Below are 18,811 nucleotides of genomic sequence, written 5' to 3'. Positions count from 1 at the left end.
TATAAAGAGATTGTTCAACTCAACAACAAAAAGACAGCCAACCCAATTACAAAATGGGAAAAAGACTTGAATAGACACCTCTCAGAAGAGGAAATACAAATGGCCAAAAGGCACATGAAGAGATGCTCAATGTCCCTGGCCATTAGAGAAATGCAAATCAAAACCACAATGAGATATCATCTCACACCCACCAGAATGGCCATTATCAACAAAACAGAAAATGACAAGTGCTGGAGAGGATGCGGTGAAAGAGGCACACTTATCCACTGTTGGTGGGAATGTCAAATGGTGCAACCACTGTGGAAGGCAGTTTGGCGGTTCCTCAAAAAGCTGAATATAGAATTGCCATATGACCCAGCAATACCATTGCTGGGAATCTACTCAAAGGAATTAAGGGCAAAAACTCAAACGGACATTTGCACACCAATGTTTATAGCAGCATTATTTACAATTGCAAAGAGATGGAAACAGCCAAAATGTCCATCAACAGACGAGTGGCTAAACAAACTGTGGTATATACATACGATGGAATATTATGCAGCTTTAAGACAGGATAAACTTATGAAGCATGTAATAACATGGATGGACCTAGAGAACATTATGCTGAGTGAGTCTAGCCAAAAACTAAAAGACAAATACTGTATGGTCCCAATGATGTGAATCGACATTCGAGAATAAACTTGGAATATGTCATTGGTAACAGAGTCCAGCAGGAGTTAGAAACAAGGTAAGATAATGGGTAATTGGAGCTGTTGGGATACAGACTGTGCAACAGGACTAGATACAAAAACTCAAAAATGGACAGCACAATAATACCTAATTGTAAAGTAATCATGTTAAAACACTGAATGAAGCTGCATCCGAGCTATAGGTTTTTGTTTTGTTTTGTTTTGTTTTGTTTTGTTTTTACTATTATTACTTTTATTTTTTTCTCTATATTAACATTCTATATCTTTTTCGGTTATGTTGCTAGTTCTTCTAAACCGATGGAAATGTACTAAGAAATGATGATCATGCATCTATGTGATGATGTTAAGAATTACTGATTGCATATGTAGAATGGTATGATTTCTAAATGTTGGGTTAATTTTTTTCCATTAATTAATAAAAAAAATAAAATAAAAATTAGAGTCAAAAGGAATGCTTTGAAAATTTCTTTGGGTGACATTAGTAGACCCAAAGAATAGCTGTGCAACTCATATAACAATCAAAAAAATAAACAGAGAACAGTTGGAAAATTCAGAAGTGAATTATTTGGTTTCTGAATAGCTGGGCTAATTTTTTACCGCTTTGGATATTATTAGGCATGCTATGATTAATGCTATTACAAGTACAAAGAGGAGGTATACCAGTATGAAGCTATTGCATATCTCAGAAAAACCATGTCCTTTAATCCTCATTCAGTATTATTGGGTTGAATGTTTGTTATTGTTTCCAGGGAGATGGAACCCATCCATTTGTTGGTGGTAACCTTTGATTAGATGGTTTCCATAGAGATGTGTCTCCACACATTCAAGATGGGGTTGCTTACTAGAGCCTTTTAAGAGGAAACCATTTTGGAGACAGCTTTAGAGCCACCAGAACTAACAGAAACCCAGGGAAGCTATTGAAGAAACCTGGACAGAAAGCTAGCAAATGTCACCATGTGCCTTTCCAGCTGACAGAGAAACTCCAAATATTATCAGCCTTCTTGAACCAAGGTATCTTTCTCTGGATGTCTTAATTTGCAATTTAATAAGTTTCCCCTTTGAAAAGCCATTTCAGTTCTGATATATCACGTTCTAGCAACTTACTAACTAGAACAGATTTGGGTACCAGAGAAGTGGGGTGCTGCTGCAGTTTGCAAATCAAGCCTGTTGGAACAGCTTTTTAAGTGGATAAGGGGAAGACTCTGTTGGAGCTGTGAGAAGCTTGACAGAGAAGGCCTAGAATACCTTGAGGAGACTGTTGGTAGAAATGTAGACTCTGAAGACACCTCTGATAAGGCTATAGACAGAAATGATGAATGTGTCATTGAAAACTGGAAGGAAGGTATTTTTTATAGATGAAAGGCAGAATTTGAGAGTGATGAACTTGAATACTTAGCAGAAGAAATTTCCAAACAAAATATGTAAAATGCAGTCTGGCTGCTCCTTGAAGCTTATAATAAAATGCAATAGGAAAGAGATAAGTTGAGAACTAAACTCTTGGGTACAAAGAATAGAAATTGGTGTTTGTAGAAATTTCTGGGCTTCCAGAAAGTAAGACCCCAATGAATAGGACCCCACATGAGGATTTAACCAAACATAGAAACAGTCAGCCATTTCAGAGAAAGCCAGGATTAGAGATGGAATTATCCAGGAAGGATTTGTGGGAAGTCCTTTTGTCTGATGGTTATGATCACTGCCTACTACAAAGAAAACCAACAAGTGTTCACTGGACTAAAAGGGACAGAAAAGGGACAAATTGGAGGAAAAAATAACTTCAGAGGCAGAACCATGGAAGCTAATGTCTGAAGTCAAGAAACCTCAGGCCAGGAGAGTAGACCCACCCAAGCACTTAAGTTTGCCCTGAAGACAGAGGGTGAACATTCCACCTCCTTACTCAGTAAGAGCTGTGCCACCTCAAGTCTTGGGGAGTATGGAGCACATTCCTTGGCAATTGGGGAGAGTCTGGATGCCCCACATTGTTCTGGAGGGGTTGAGTATGTGCCCAGAGACGGTAGAGATTCCGGGTATGGCTCCGATTCTTGGAGAGAGTGGAGCCAAGAAAAAGGTGGTCTCCCCAGTGTCCCCCAAGGTTGCATTTGGAAGAGCAGGGCGACTGTGTAAGCCATTGGAAAGGGTGAGACTGCTGCTTTCTAAAGCCTCGAGGATAAATGATTCTCAGACTTTCAAATCTAGTGGTGTTTGCCCAGCAGGTTTCCAGAACTGCTTGGGTCTCATGGCCCCTGTGTTCTTTTCCAGTTTCTCCCTATGGAAATGGAAACATATATCCTATGACTATCCCTCCTTTGTATATTGGCAGCAGATAACTTAAGAGTTTTACAGGTCAAGAGCCAGAGGGGAATTTTGCCTTAGAACAAACCATGCCCATAGCTGACCCTGATGATATTTTGTACTGTTTCTCACATTGTATTGTTACTGAAGTGGTTTAAGACTTTCTGATATTGTTATAGAATGAATTCATTTTGCATTTGGAAAGAACATGTCTTTTGCAGGGCCTCAAAGGTGGAATGTGGCCAGCTTGAATATTATGTACCCCAGAAAAGCCATGTCCTTTAATCCTCATTCAATATTGCTCAGTGATATCTTTTTAATTGTTTCCATGGAGATATGACTCTCCCAATTGTGGGTGGTAACATTTGATTAGATGTCTTTCATGGAGATGTGTCTCCACCCATTCAAGGTGGGGTTGCTTACTGGAGCCATTTAAGAGGGACTTTTTGGGAAAAGCTCTAGAGCCACCAGAACCAACAGAGCCAACAGAACAGACAGAGCCCTGGGAAAGCCAGTGGAGAAGATGTCCAAATATCATCAGCCTTCTTGAACCAAGGTATCGTTCCCTGGATGCCTTAATTGAGGCATTTTATAGCCTTGCCTTAATTGGGACATTTTCATGGCCTTAGAACTGTAAGCTTGAAACTTAATAAATTCCCCTTTTTAAAAGCTGTTCCGTTTTTGGTATATCACATTCTGGCAGGTTGCAAACTAACACAGGAGGCAATGTTCAAACAACACAATAGTTCTGGTAAAATTGGAGAATAAAGTTCAACATAATTAGTGTTTATACTTTATGAATTTTAATTAACCATATTGCTTAATCCTCACCCTCACCACTAAAAATTAGCACTGACTGCATAGGCAAAGAGTTTAATCAAACTAGTCTTTACAGCAGACACTAAGCACAAGGAAGACTAACTAAATAGAAGATAAGTAAAGATTAAAAAGGAAAATAAATCATTAAAATTCTAAGCACATTAATAAGGTCAGATGAAAACTGTATATACTTCAAAGACCATAAATACTAAAAAGAAACTCAGACGTAAAGTATATGTTGCTTAAAGGTTTAGGTAGGGGCAGAAGAGAAATTAAAATGTTTATGTCTTAAATACTCTTCCGTGAATAATATAAACCTAGATTTTTTAATACCAAATAAGTAAAGAAGATTCTTGGGATCTATATATCTAAGTAAGGGGAAACGTCTGAATGCAAGCAAAATACAATAAACAAATGTCTGAAGAGGAGTCTAAGGGTTCATTTTCTTTAAAATGCTCTAATATACTGTATATTTCATTTCAATAGGTTCAAGTATATAGAGTGCACTTGGAATTTAATTTAATTTGAATTCCAGTAAATTTAAATTCCAGTAAGTTTCAAATTTACATTTTTTCTCTGAAAAAAAAATAAAGTGAAAGAACATAAGTACCTAGCAGATTTAGCTTTGTAAAGGCTTCCAGGAAGCTAATGATGGTTTTACTAGTCAGGGGGATTAAGGAACACACTCAACAGGGAGGGAAAAAGTTGGCTAATACGCTCAAAGGGAGAACAAATATAAGAGAAAATAAGTCTAATCCACTGTGCTTTGCAATCTTATGAGAAAAGGAATCAGGTCCTTTCAAGAGAGTAATGGAAGCCACAGTACTTGATTATAATTGCCTTCCATGAACACATATTATGAGGTCAGGCAGATAGTTCTTCAGAAGAGTTAAAATGACACTTCCAAACACTGAGCAGGAGAAAAACAACAAAACAACACAAAGTCTCAAAGCCAAGTTATTTGGGTTTCTTAGACAATATTTAAAATGAATTTATATAGTTTTGATTAGTCTCTCTTTGGGTCAAATATCAATTCAGTTAAGTGTCCTATTCCAAGTAATTCAAATTTACTATTTTCCAGGAAATTTGCCAGGAAACTACACAAGTGTAGTTCAGTTCAATGCAATCTTCCCATTTGCTGCATATGGCAATAGGTTGGAGACTTCAAACAAAAGCTAAGGAAGTGTATTTCAAAGGATGATAATTATAGAAAGAACATGTCACATCTTCCTGCCTTTTTTCTCACCACAGTGCAATGAGCTATGATCAATCTGATTTTTACCTGGTCATCACATCAAATACTATTCAATGAAATGTTGAGCTCATATTCCAGGAGAAAGTTGCTTTATTCCCATAAATTCACCAGATAGCTATCTAAAAAGCTATTGCTTGGATGGGTAAATCTGTAAGACCTTTTGTGACTTAAACTTATTTCTAATACATCACAAAATATGTTTAGGATATTTTAACATAGATATTTATTGTTCATAAAATCTGTGTAGAAAAAAATACACAATTTGCCCTTCCTATTAGAAATGATTTTCTCTTGACACTATTCCAGCTGTTTGTATTTACTTTCTTCTACTTAACTCATTAGGCAGTCTGCTATATAGCAAAGACTGTGTGCTTCAGTACACTGAGGGATGACAATCTGCAAAGAAATTCAACATTTGACAGCAGAAAAAGAAAGAGCCAAAGGTACCTAAGTTTAAAGATAAGACCTAATGTAAGCAAATATGCACAGAATCTGCCACACCTTCATATAATTCTTCCTACCTGGTTCATACTTGCAGATATAATTGTGCTTCATATTGCACCTGTCATCATTCCACTGGTAAAGGTAGGGACCCCCAAGGCCAGGATTGGCAGTTGGTTGATGATACATCACAACACACTTTTCACTTCCACAGGAAGGTTCATCAGCATACCAGTTTCTACACACAGAGCAACAGAAACATTTAGATATATGCCTTCTAATTGTTTTTGCCTGTTCTATTTTGACATCTCCTCCAGGTCAAAGAACCTCCCTTGCCCCTTTAGAGGCTCCCCAGAACACCACTCAATTCCTCAGAATGGATACTCACCGGTACTGGGAGCTGCTCGCATCAGACCACTGGTAGAGATCTGGGCAGGCACCTGAGGTCTGCCCATCTCCATTTCTCCAAAGCCCTATCCAGAAATCACCATCAGAAATCCCCGTTCCAGGTTTTGTGAGGTTTTGCAACATGCTTTCTATTAACTTCTGTTCTGCTTCATTCTCAAGACTGAGAAGAACTCCTCCCTCACTCTCACAAGCCAGGCGTGCCTCCTGAAAGCTCACGCGGCTGGAAAGTTCATGGAAGTACGCCATTTTGTAGCAATGATGCTTGAAGTCAGCAAAACACACCTTTTGGCCTAAAAGAAAGAGGCAGATATATTAATTATCTGAACTAAATTCATAAAGCTACTAGGACTTATAATAGAAGAGCTAGTCAAAGCAGGAACCACTCCACATCAAGAATGCTTCTCCCGATGGAACATTCTATAAAGTTTATTTTCTAGCATGCTACATTTAATTGAGAAAAATCAAAACTATTTCCTCATTGACTCATAACATAAACTTTTAAACACACAATACTACACGGAAATAATTGCTATGGGCAGTCAGAATTCTTCTGATCCAGATTTTGCATACTGATAACCTTGGCAAGTAAAAGTAGTCAAAGAAATTTGAGGTAATATAGGAAAGTGAGCTAAAAAGTCAAAATTATTTGTTATTAAATTATTTAAATAAGTAAAGAAATTTAATTATAAAAATCATAAAGGAAAAAGGAAACAGTGTATGTTGTTTTAAAGATGAGAAGTGGCAAATTTAAGTTGTAAATATTTGTTTTGATTTATGTACCTGAGAGCAAATGCATTCAAATTTGAAAGTACAGTACAGAATGAATATAAGTCTAGTAATAAGCTGATTCTATTATGTGGCAAAATTGACTTCTAAAATATTCTGTATCTTTAGATAAAAAGATATCATGATCAATTTTTGAGTTTAGAAAATAAAATGTTTTAGATTTTTAAAGAAAACATGTGAATTTGAATTCCTAAACCAATGATTTCTCTTTTTTTTCCACACAGACATCTCAGATGAGTCAAAAATTCCAAATAAAAAGTCCCAAAATTGAACATGAAGAATCAAGTACTTAAAAAAAAATACACTTTACATGTGGAAAAAAATCCGTTGGCTTAAAAACCAGCTAGGAAAAAATGTATCATGAAATAAAGATACAAGAAAAATCTCATCAAATGCTAATAATTGTCGATTTCTGATCATTTGGTTAGAAAGCAGCATAGGTTGAAATTTGGCTAAACTGTCCCTTCAAAGACAGCTAAGATACTAGCCAAAAATAGAGTAGGGCAGAAACATTTAGCAGCCTTGAGAACAAATCACCAAGGTTTTTTTTTTAAATATATATTAAACTTACAGAAAATGACTTCAAATTTAACTGAGAAAATGTGATGTGGTCAAAGTTCCTTTCTGAGTTTAAAATAACACTGTACTTGTTTCAAACTTTTCATAATTCAGAATTTTATTAAATATAAATCCAAATTTACTTAAATTCACTTTTCCTCTCCAGTTAATGTTATCTTTTGGTAAGTTTACTGCATAGTTCTTTAGGAATAGAAAATGGAACCCATAAAATGTTTAACTTCTCTCTCATTGCTATGAAATAATTAGAATCAGCAAATTCATGCAGTCTGAAACTAGAAAGTAAATTGCCAGGGCCATGGTGTGAGAAGCAAATGGGGAGTTAATGCTTAAATTATACAGAGTTACTATTTGGGTTGATGGTAAAGTTTTGGTAACGGATGCTACTGATGGCAGCACAACATTGTGGACATAATTAACAGCAATGAATTATATATTTGAATGTAGTTAAAAAGGGAAATTTTGGAGACTTCCAGAGAAGATGGCAAAGTAGAGAGCTCCAGGACGCAGTCTTTCCACCAAAACAACTATTAAACAGGCAAGAACTGTTTCAAACAAGTATCTTGGAACACCAGAGCCAAGAACACTGCACAGCGTCCGGAGAAGAGTGGGAGGAAGAAACTGATATAGCATAGTAAAAAAATAGTAAATTGCTCTCTCTGTGTGGCAACTACTGACACCCAACCCCCACCTTTGTGGAAGGCCACCAAACAGCCCAACACGTGACTACCTTGCTGGTGACAGCTAAGGACATAAAAGTCCTCTTTCCCAAGAACAGGGGTGGGCCCAGCTGATCACTGATCATGGCTTTTGATTAACAAATACATATTTCTGGGTGCCCAGTTCTGAGGGCAGTTATTGTTTTAATGCACCCAACAAAGTCTTGGCAGTCCACTGTCCAATCCTGTCAGATAGGGAAGGAATCAGTGGAGATTTAAAGGTGCAGTTCCTCCTCAGGACTGTGGAGGACAGTTAGCTGAAAGGCTACATTTGGTGGGCAGACCTGAAAAGCTCAGCTTTAGCGATCCATTGGAGAAGTTCTTGGTGCCCTTCCTGATCCCTTCTCCAGGGCACTTTGAAGCTGGTTGCACCCCATTTGTGGGTCATTGGCCTTGTTTGGCTGGGAAAGACTTACTTGCTAAAAATCCTATCTGGAATGAATCTCCTCCAAGAATTTGTCCTCCAGGTAAAAGCAGCTTAAGACAATGAAAGAAGTATAAAAATCCATAGACACAGATAATCTGGGATACAGGCCATAGACAGACAATTTGAAACATAGGTTAGCCAGCATCAAACACCCAGGAGAGGGAAATGTGTCTCCTGGGAAACAGGACAACCAAAATCAAGTATATGGGGGAAAATCAAAACAACTATCAAGAGAAACCCAGAGCAAGACAGAGACCCAGAAAAAATAGGGAAAATCCTACACACTGCAATTGCCTTGCGGAGACCTTCTTGATAGGAGGGCTAAAGGTCAAGAAAACCTCTGTTCTATCACCAGCTGGTTACAAAATCAAGAAACAGACATCTCAAAGAACAAATCCCAGAGTTAACATTCTAAAACATTAAAATATACAGTATGCAACAAAAGAGCATAAGAAAACAAAGAAACAAGAAATGACAGTCCATCCAAAGGAAGAGGATAATAATCCAGAAAACACCTAAGAAGAGGGCTACAATGTAGCCTGAACAAAGCCCTTTAAAAAATTGTCTTAAAAATGCTCAAGGAGATAAAGGAAAATACAGAGAAAGAACTAAAATAAATCAAGAAAGCAATGAATGAGCACTATGAGAGTCTAAGTAAAGACATAGACATTTAAAAATGAACAAAACATGCATGTTTGCAAGAATCCTTTCCTAACGTGACCCAAGTGGCTTTTCTCTGTACTTCAATAGCACCCAGTGTGTACCTCCTATGTGGCACATATTTTATTGTACACATCTGACTATGTATCCATCTCCTCCACCAGACTCTGAATTTCACTGGAGTAAAGACTACATTTTATTCATCACTGTACTCTTGTCACTTGGTTGAATATTTGGTGCATGGTAGATAATGGTTATATGTTCTCTTAATGAATAAACAACCAATCATACTGGAAAAATTCTTTAAAAAATGAACCGAACAAAACTAGTATAATTGAAGACCACAATAACTGAAATGAATAATACTAAGGAGAGCTTCAAGAGTGGATTGGAGCTGACAAAGAATCAGTAAACTTGAAGACAACACTCTTGAAATGATTCAGAAAGAAAAAAGAAATATTAAAAGTGAAAATAGCCTAAGACATCTCGGGGACAACATCAAATACAACAATATCTGCAATACGGGAGTCCAAGAATGAGCAAAGAGAGAAAAATTGCAAATGAAAACAATTACAAGCCAAGAATTTTATGTCCAGTGAGACTCTCTTTCAAAAAAATGAGAGAGAAATTAAGACATTTTCAGATAAACAAAAGCTGAGAAAGCTCTTCATTACTTGACCTTCCCTGCAAGCAATGCTAAAGGAAGTTCTTCAGATAGAAAGGAAAGAACACTGAGCCCGTTTGAAGTGATTATATACCCTATAAATGCCATGTTTTATTCCTAACCCAAATTTGTGGGGTCAGTTATTTCTTTTAATCTTGACTCAATATTATAGGGTGGAAGCTTTTGATTAGATTATCTCCACAGAGGTGTGGCAGGCCCAATTGTGGGTCTGACCTTTTTGATTAGAAGGAGATATGACTCCACCTACTCAAGGTAGGTCTTGATTAGTTTAATAGAGTCCCTTAAAAGAGGAAACATTTTGGAGAGAGCTCAGAACTGAGATGCCAACACTTGGAGAACAGAGACACGGATGTTTGGAGATGCTTAAGCCCAGCAGACATTGCCATGAGATGTTAAGCAAGCCAAAATCTGTAGAAGCCAAGAGATGAAAGCCAGCTATGGAGAAGCAAAGTGAAGAACTCCCACAGGAACAGAGGCTGAAAGCAACGGAGCCCAGTAGATGCCAGCCATGTGCCTTCCAAGCTGACAGACATGTTCAGAAAAGCCATCAGCATTTCCTGAGTAGAGGTAACCTTTTGCTGGAACCTTCATTTGGACACTTTCATTTCCTTAGAACTGTGAATTTCTGACTTATTAAATTTCCTTTTTAAAAGCCATTCAATTTCTGGCATATTGATTCTGGCAGCTTGACAAACCAATACAAACACTATTCAGAGGTTCAAAGCAGCATAAAGAAGTAATGACCTGTGGTAAAGGTAACCATTTGAGTAATTATAAATGCCAGTATTGTTATAGTGTATTGGTTGGTATGTAATGCCACTTATTTCCTATAGATGCTAAAATGTAAATGCATAAAAAATAATAATAAGTCTATGGCTTGGAACATACATATAAGTGTATGCTTACATGGAGATATAAGTGGTAACAAGTACAAAAAAAGGTGGGGGGTGAAGCGGTATCGGAAATATATGTGCATGCTATTGAAATTAAATTGGTATCAAACAAAATATGGTTGTGATATATTTAGTGTATCATTTTTTAACTCTATGGCAACCGCAAGGAAAATAGATGAAAAATATATCCAGATAGAAATAAGAAGGTGCTCAATATGGTGCAAACAATAATAATAACAATAACAATCAAATAAATACAAAAGTAGACATTAATAGAAGAATTGAGGGCCAACAAAGATATAAAACTTACAAAGATTAAGTAGCAAAATTGCAGAAAAAGCCCTGTATTATCAGTAATTTTAAATATATCAATGATTTTAAATATAAATGGGTTAAACTCTCCAGTCAAAAGGCAGAGATATGCAGAATGAATATAAAAGCATGAGCCAACCGTATGCTGTCTTTAAGAGACTCACCTTAATCTTCAAGAGATTCACCTCGAATATATAGATACAAGTAGACTGAGGGTGAGATAATGGAAAAATATATACCATGAAAGTAGTAACCAAAAGAGAGCTGGCATTGTTGTACTAATATCAGTTAAAATAGACTTTAAGCTTAAAACAGTTATGAGGAACAAAGATGGTCATTATATACTGATAAAGATGACAATTCAACAGGAAGATGGGACAGTTATAAATACTTGTGCACTTAACAGCAGAGCCCTAAAATATATGAAGCCAATACTGACAAATTTGAAAGGAGAAACTAATAAGTCTACATTGGTATTAAGATATTTTAATACACCACTCTAAATAAAGGATAGAACATATAGTCAGAAGATCAATATGGAAGTGGAGAACTTGAATGATACACTAAACCAACAGGACTAACAAACATATATAGAATACTTCACCCAACAAAAACAATACACACTCTTATTGAGTGCACACCGATCATTCTCTATGATAGACCATACGGTGGATCACAAAACAAGTCTCATTAAGGTAAAAAAAAAAAATGCTGAAATCATATACAATGTATATTCTTTAACCACAGTGGAATAAAGCTAGAAATCAATAAGAGAGGGAGCAAAAGAAAATTCACAATTATGTGGAAATTAAACAACATACTCTTAAACAACCATGGGTTAAGGAGGAAATCAGAAATGAAATTAGAAAATATCTTGAGACAAATGAAAATACAACACACCAAAACTTATGGATATGGTAATGGCAATGATGACAGGAAAATTTATAGCTCTAAATGCTTACACTGAAAAGAAGCAAGTCTTCAAATCAGAGATCTAATCTCAAAATTGGAACAACAAGATAAATAACAGCAAACCAAACCAAGAGCAAACAGAAGGAAGTAAGTAACAAAGATTAGAGCATAGATAAATGTAATAGAAAACAATAAAAACAATAAAACCAAAACTTGATTCTCTGAAAAGATCGATAAAAATTGACAAATCCTTAGCTGACACAGAAAAAAAGAGAGAAGAACAAATAACAAAAATCAGAAATGAGTAAGGGAACATTACTACCCATCCCACTGAAATGAAAGGCACTATAAAAGGATACTACAGACAATTGTATGACAATAAATTAAATAACATATGAAATGGACGAGTTCTTAGAAACCCACAAATTACCTACTTTGACTCTAGAAAAAAATAGAAAATATCAAAAAAACAATTACTAATAAAGAGTTTGAATCAATACTCAAAAGCTTCCCAACAAAGTAATGCCCAGGCCCAGATGACTTCACAAAGGAATTCTACCAAAATTCTAAGACTTAAATCCAATTCAGCTCAAACTCTTCCAACAAACTGAAGAGGAAGGAACACTCCCTAACTCATTCTATTAGGCCAACATCATCCTCTTAACATAGACAAGTAAAGACATCACAAGAAAAGAAAATTATGGACCAGTATCTCCTATGAATATAGACGCAAAAAGACTCAAAAATACTAGCAAACTGAATCCAACAGCACATTAAAAGAATTATGCACCATGAGGAAGTGGGACCTTGGCATGCAAGGATGTTTCAACATAAGAAAATCAATTAGTAAGGTACACCATATTAACAAAATGAAGAACGAAAACCACACGATCATCTCAACTGATGCAGACGAGGCATTTGACAAACTATAGCATCCTTTCTTGATAAAGACACTTAGAAAACAAGGAATAGAAGTAAACTACCTCAAAGGAACTTTAATAAAGGGCACATATGAAAAACCCACAGTTAACATCCCACTTAATGGTGAAAGACTGAAAGCTTTCTCTCTAAGATCAGGAACAAGACAAGAATGTCCACTGTCATCACTGTTATTCAACACTGTACTAGAAGTTCTTGACAGAACAATTAGGAAAGAAAAATAATAATAAAAGACATGCAAAATGGATAGGAAGAAATAAAACTTGCTCTATTTTCAGATGATACGATCCTCTACACAGAAATTCTGAAAAATTCACAACAAAGCTCCTAGAGCTAATGAATAAATGCAGCAACGTGACAAGATCAATACCCCAAAGTCAGTATTATTTCTATACAAGCAATGAACAAAAGAAGAAATCAAGAAAAAAATTCTAATCATATTAGCAACTAAATAATCAAATATTTGGAATGAATCTAACCAAAGATGTAAAGGACCTATACACAGAAAACAACAAATTATTACTAAAATAAATTAAGGACCTAAATAAATGGAAGAACATTTTGTGTTTATGGATTACAAGAGTAAGTACTGTAAAGATGTTAATACTACCCAAAGCATTTATAGATTCAATGAAATTCCACCCAAATTCCAACAACATTCTTTGTAGAAATGGAAAAGCCAATCAGCAAATTTATATGGAAGGATAATGGACCCCAAAGAGCTAAAGTCATTTTGAAAAAGAAGAAAGAAGTTTGAGGACTCACATTTCCTGATCATAAAATTTATTACAAAGCACAGTAATCAAAGTAGCATCATACTGGTAAAACAACAGACATATAAACCAAGGGAACAGAATTGATAGCTCAGAAATCAATTCTCAAATTTATGGCCAATTGTTTTTTTGTCAAAGATGGCAGAGACCACTCAATTAGGAAAGAATATTCTCTTCAACAAGTTGTGCTGGGAAAACTGGTTCTATTGGGGAGGAGGAGGTGGAGGAAGAGAAAGAAGAAAAAGGAAGAAGAAGGGAAAAGAAGGGAGAAGAGGAGGGAAGAGGGAAGAAGAAGGAAGAAGAAGAAAAACCCCTACCTCACATCAAATACAAAAATTAACTCAAAATGGAACTTAATAAAATCAACTTAATAAAGGAGCTAGAAAACTATTGAATTCCTAGAAGAAAACCTAGGGAAGCATTTTCAGGATGTTTTATTAGACAATAGTTTCTTAGACTTTATACACAAGGCACAAGCAAGAAAAGAAAAAATAAATGACACCTCATCAAAATTAAAAACTTGGTCCTCAAAGGATGTTATCATGAAAGTAAAATGACTACCTTCAAAAAAGGGAGGAAACATTTGGAAGACACATTTCCAATAAAGTTTTAATATCAATAATAGATAAATCCTTCAACTTAACAACAAAAAGACAAGCATCCCAATAAAAAAATAGAAGACATACATCTTCTATTTTCTGAACAGACATCTCTCCATAGAAGATATACAAAAGGTAAGCACATGAAAGGAAGCTCAACATCATTAGTCATCAGGGAAATGTAAATCAAAATCAAAATCCCAAATGAGAAACCATTTCACACCCAGTAAAATGGCTGCTATTTAAAAAACAAACAAACAAAACAAAACAAAAACAAAAAATAACAGCTGTTGGAGAGGATGCAAAGAAATACCAATACTCAGTCATTGTTGGTGGCAATGAAAAATGATGCAGCTGCTGTGAAGACAGTTTGGCAGTTCCCAAGAAATCTAAGTAAGGAACTGCCATATGACCCTGTAATCCCACTACTAGGAATATATACAAAAACTACATGAAAGCATAGCTCAAGCATATGTTTGTGTATTGATGTTCATAGCAGCACTATTCATAATTGACAAAAGGTAGAAGCAACCCAAGCGTCCATCAACCAATGAATAGATAAACAAAATGTGGTATAGACATACAATGGAATATTATTCAGCCATAAAAAGGAATGAAGTCCTGATACATGTGACAACATGAATGAATTTGGAAGAGATCACATTGAGTGAAATAAGCGAGACACAAAAGGACAAATATTGCATGACCTCACTGATTTGAAACGTTTAAAATAACAAACATTTAGGGTAAGAATCTAGGATGTAAGTTACCAGAGGACAGGATGGAAATAAGAAATAGGAAGTTAGTGCTTAAAATATACAAAGTACCTATTTGAAATAACGGAAATGTTTTGATAATGGATGGTAGTGACAGTAGCACATCATTGTGCATGAAATTAACAACACTGAAATATATATTTGAATATGATTAAAAGGAGAAATAGATTGCATTTATGGTCACAAAATAAAAATGTTAAAAGAAATACATGGAACTACACTACACATGCAGTGAACCCTTCATAAAATTATAACACATAATTATAAATATACACCCTCATTAATTGTAACGAATGTTTCACAACCCAAAGCAAGGTGTTAGTGGTGGTTTGGGGCACGGGAATCCTGTAGTTTATGCATGACTGTTTTGTAAATCTACAACTTCTGTAATTCAGAAAAAAAGTAATATTTTAAGTTACACATATGTTACCAGAATAAAAATTAAAAACAAACACATATAGAACTATACAACACAAATAGCCCTATCGTGAATGACGAACTACAGTTAATAGTACAATTCAAAAAAAGTTCTTTCACAAATTTTAACAAATGCACCATAATTTTTTCTGTAAATCTACTTTTCTAATTAAAGAAAATTTCATTGTAACTTTTTTATGAAATAAGAATAATACTGAGAAGTTTAAAATGTAAATTGTCTTTTATACTTGTATTTTTAAAGAGGTTTGTGAGTCTAAAGAGGTTTGTCTAATATCGATTAACAATTTTTAAGGTCACTATATATATTGAATATAAATTTATTTCAATATATTAGCTAGAAATACAAATGAATCTTATGCCCTCTTCAAAAGAATATTAATTTTTTATCAAACTTCAGTCTTGTGACAACATTAATTTACTCCTACTCTAACAGTATTGTGAAGTCTTAAACAACATAGGCAACAAAAGTTTTATGAAAATCTTTCAAAATTGCATTTCACATGCCCCTCCTTATTAAACATAAATATTTTCCTAATTTGGGGGGACATAACTGCAAATATGCATTATCATAGTGACTCATAATAAAGCATATATATTAAGGATATTACATTATATGGAATTTAGCTAACTTTATCAGCAATGGAATTTCTATTGTTCTGTTGTTTACACCTGTTGCCTTTCACTGCCAAATATGTATGCCAAGAGCATAGACAATGACCAAAATGGTGATGCTGCTTTGTCTTGTTTTTTTAGCTTCTCTATGCTCATATTTTATCTCTGCTGTTAACTTTCAAAACTGCCAAATATCCATCTCTGTCACTACTCCTTATCCCCAACCTGCTGTCCATAGCCTCCACTTCTTCTCATCCTCTCTGACTTTAGCCTGGGTTCAGCCTTGGGAGTGGACTAGCAAACATTTTTTATAAAATTAAGTCAAATTGCTATTGGCTAAAAAATTAAGGCATAGCTTTATGCATTCTTAAGATTCATTTTCATGAACATCATTCTTGGTGGAATTGAAGCCCTTTTCCACTACAGATATAATTCTCTAGCTGATGAAGACAGTCATCAGTGACTGGGGTTAAGAGGGGTATTATTGTATTTAAACACCGGCTAGAAAATAAAATTTTCATGCCTTATACTCTTAATTACAGTATCTCATACTGTGCCAGTGTTGTTATTACCTCCATTCCCTCCCACAATTAATGACCTATGATGACACTCAGAGGCAGGAGGGAGCAGAAATCAGTGGAAGCCATTAGTCTCACAACAGTGTTTGAGTGATAGACATTCAATATCTTGACACAAGCTGAGAACTGTCAACATATAAAACAGCGGTTCCAGCAATGCAACCAAGCCATCTGGTTATCCTTGCTCTCTCATTAACGGTGATATGAACCCAAGAGAAATCCATTGTAATCTTAAGAAGTTAGCAGACTGCCCAAACTAATTCTGAATGAGAAATAGCATGTTAGTATGAATGATACATCCAAGAATTGACCTCAGGAAACTGGAGTTAAAGAAACTTCAAGACAACAAATCAGTCAGAAATGATGAATCATTAAGAAATAATCATGGAGGTCCCAATGGTTGAAACTAATAGAACTGGAATATTATTATTTTTAAATTTTTCCTAATTTTTCCTTGGGTTTTATTATGATTTCATGGTTTAAAATGGTTGGTTCTGGTACTATTCTAACAATGTAATTGAACCCAGTGGTTTTTATTCCTATATTTTTAAAGCAAGCTCATGTCCATTTTCATTTTCTATATCCTTTTCATATTTCTATATCTTCAGATATAATACGTCTGTATGCCCTGAATTTCAACCTATTCAATTTTTCACTCCAAGAAGTTTCAACCATAGATTAGATTCCAGCATTTTTGAAATGTTAAATTTGTCCAAAGATTGTTTTGCAAGATGTAAAAACATCTCAAATTTAAAAGGAAAAAAACAGAGTGACTACATATTTTGATGAGTACAAAATTTATATATATATAACAAAGCCATAATACATTCAGAGGCTGGTTGGGTATAATTTATATGATAAGAAAGAATGAAATATCTCTGATATATTAAAATTAAGTGCAGCATAGATTTATCCACAGTGAGCACAAAAAAAGTGCTGAAAATTGACTCATTCATAAAATTAAAATAGCACTTCTAATTTAAATGCATAAGAGAACTGGAAGTAATGTGGATATTCCCAACATTATGATGTTAGTCTGCAGAGAAAATAATAATAAAACAAAAAAAAAGTATAAACGGAGATTATATTTAAAATAATTCACAATGAGTATTGCACAAGCCCTGGACAACAGCAGGCTTGGCACCATCCCTGCCAGACACTCTCCCTTTGGTTGTGGATGATGAAGTACTACAGGGGCCCTGGGTGAGTAGTTGGAGACTCTGATGACTGCACAGCCGAGAAACCCTTAGGGGCTCAGGACACTGGCTATTTACCAACTGATACAGATATATATTAATTCTGAATATAGCCAAACCACTGTGCATTGACTATCAGCCACATCTATAGATTGTGAAAAGTCACAAGCAGGTCATATCTTGCAAGGCAGTCTTCAGGAAATTAAGTTTTTTACAATTAAGTTTTTTATGGTTCACATAATATCAGTTAAAGCTGACAACATGAAATTCTTTATATCCAATTCCATTTTACTACTGATTTCCACTTTAGTGTGCAAATTTGGTCTACATTGCCTCAAAATCAGCAGAAGCAGCAGCTACTGAATACACACCACTATTCCAGCTGATCACATTTGGCTGCAATAGCAGTGAAACTCCAACAGCTGGGAAACAAATGTTGCCCTAATTCCCAGAAAAGTTCTGTTAATGCAAATCTTCTGGAAGCAACTTTCCCACTTGTATAAAAGGCTTATCTTCCTAAAGAACAATTATGATGACCTCCTTTCTCAATTTGTAAACTCACGTGAAGAATTTCCTTTTCTTTTACTTTTAAATGTTATATTCAGATAAATCCTCCCAGAGACAATTTTATTAAATAGGGAAGTATGTTGACAACAATAAAGCAACTTTTAGGACACTAAGGCAACATTTATACTGTCTAACAATAATTTACTAAATGTCACCTAGAATCTGCAGTGAGAAACATCTTTGTTGTCTAATTTAAAAGAGAGAGAAACAAGAGGAAGAAATGACCTACCCCAAATTCTACAGACAGGTGCTGGGTTCTGGAGCATACTTGGAAAAATGGCAGATTCAGAGATACCGCTGGACCTATTTTTATTAATACAATTGTTTGTGGACCAAGAGTCAAATAATTCTTCAGTCTAGAAAACATTTATTTATGTTCTTTGTGCATTGAATTTTTATAGAACCATTACAAGAAATAATCACTCTAAATGTTTTCATACACAGACACTTGTATACATACCC

General features: G+C 35.1%; 1 protein-coding gene and 1 long non-coding RNA gene across 3 annotated transcripts in view; one reads left to right on the top strand and one right to left on the bottom strand.

The window, feature by feature from the left end:
* CHODL (chondrolectin) overlaps positions 1-18,811 on the bottom strand; it is a 38,112-nt gene that overhangs the window by 13,037 nt on the left and 6,264 nt on the right. The window contains exons 2-3 of the mRNA XM_077117631.1: positions 5,882-6,191; positions 5,574-5,731 (exon numbers count right to left, since the gene is read on the bottom strand). Coding sequence (XP_076973746.1) covers positions 5,574-5,731; positions 5,882-6,191 — 468 coding nt within the window. The remainder of the gene's footprint in view (positions 1-5,573; positions 5,732-5,881; positions 6,192-18,811) is intronic.
* On the top strand, positions 1,499-7,144 carry LOC143647998 (uncharacterized). Of its 2 annotated transcripts, none has more exons than XR_013158302.1 (3): positions 1,499-1,700; positions 5,395-5,495; positions 6,912-7,143. It is a non-coding gene; the product is annotated as an uncharacterized LOC143647998 (long non-coding RNA). The 2 variants fall into 2 exon arrangements; XR_013158303.1 differs by lacking the exon at positions 1,499-1,700 and adding an exon at positions 3,505-3,534 and having other exon boundaries at positions 6,912-7,144.

The sequence above is a fragment of the Tamandua tetradactyla genome, chromosome 10, assembly GCF_023851605.1.
Source record: "Tamandua tetradactyla isolate mTamTet1 chromosome 10, mTamTet1.pri, whole genome shotgun sequence".
In the NCBI taxonomy this organism is placed as follows: domain Eukaryota; kingdom Metazoa; phylum Chordata; class Mammalia; order Pilosa; family Myrmecophagidae; genus Tamandua; species Tamandua tetradactyla.
The sequence above is the reverse complement of the archived record's forward strand: the minus strand, read 5'-3'. Positions and strand labels throughout refer to the sequence as shown.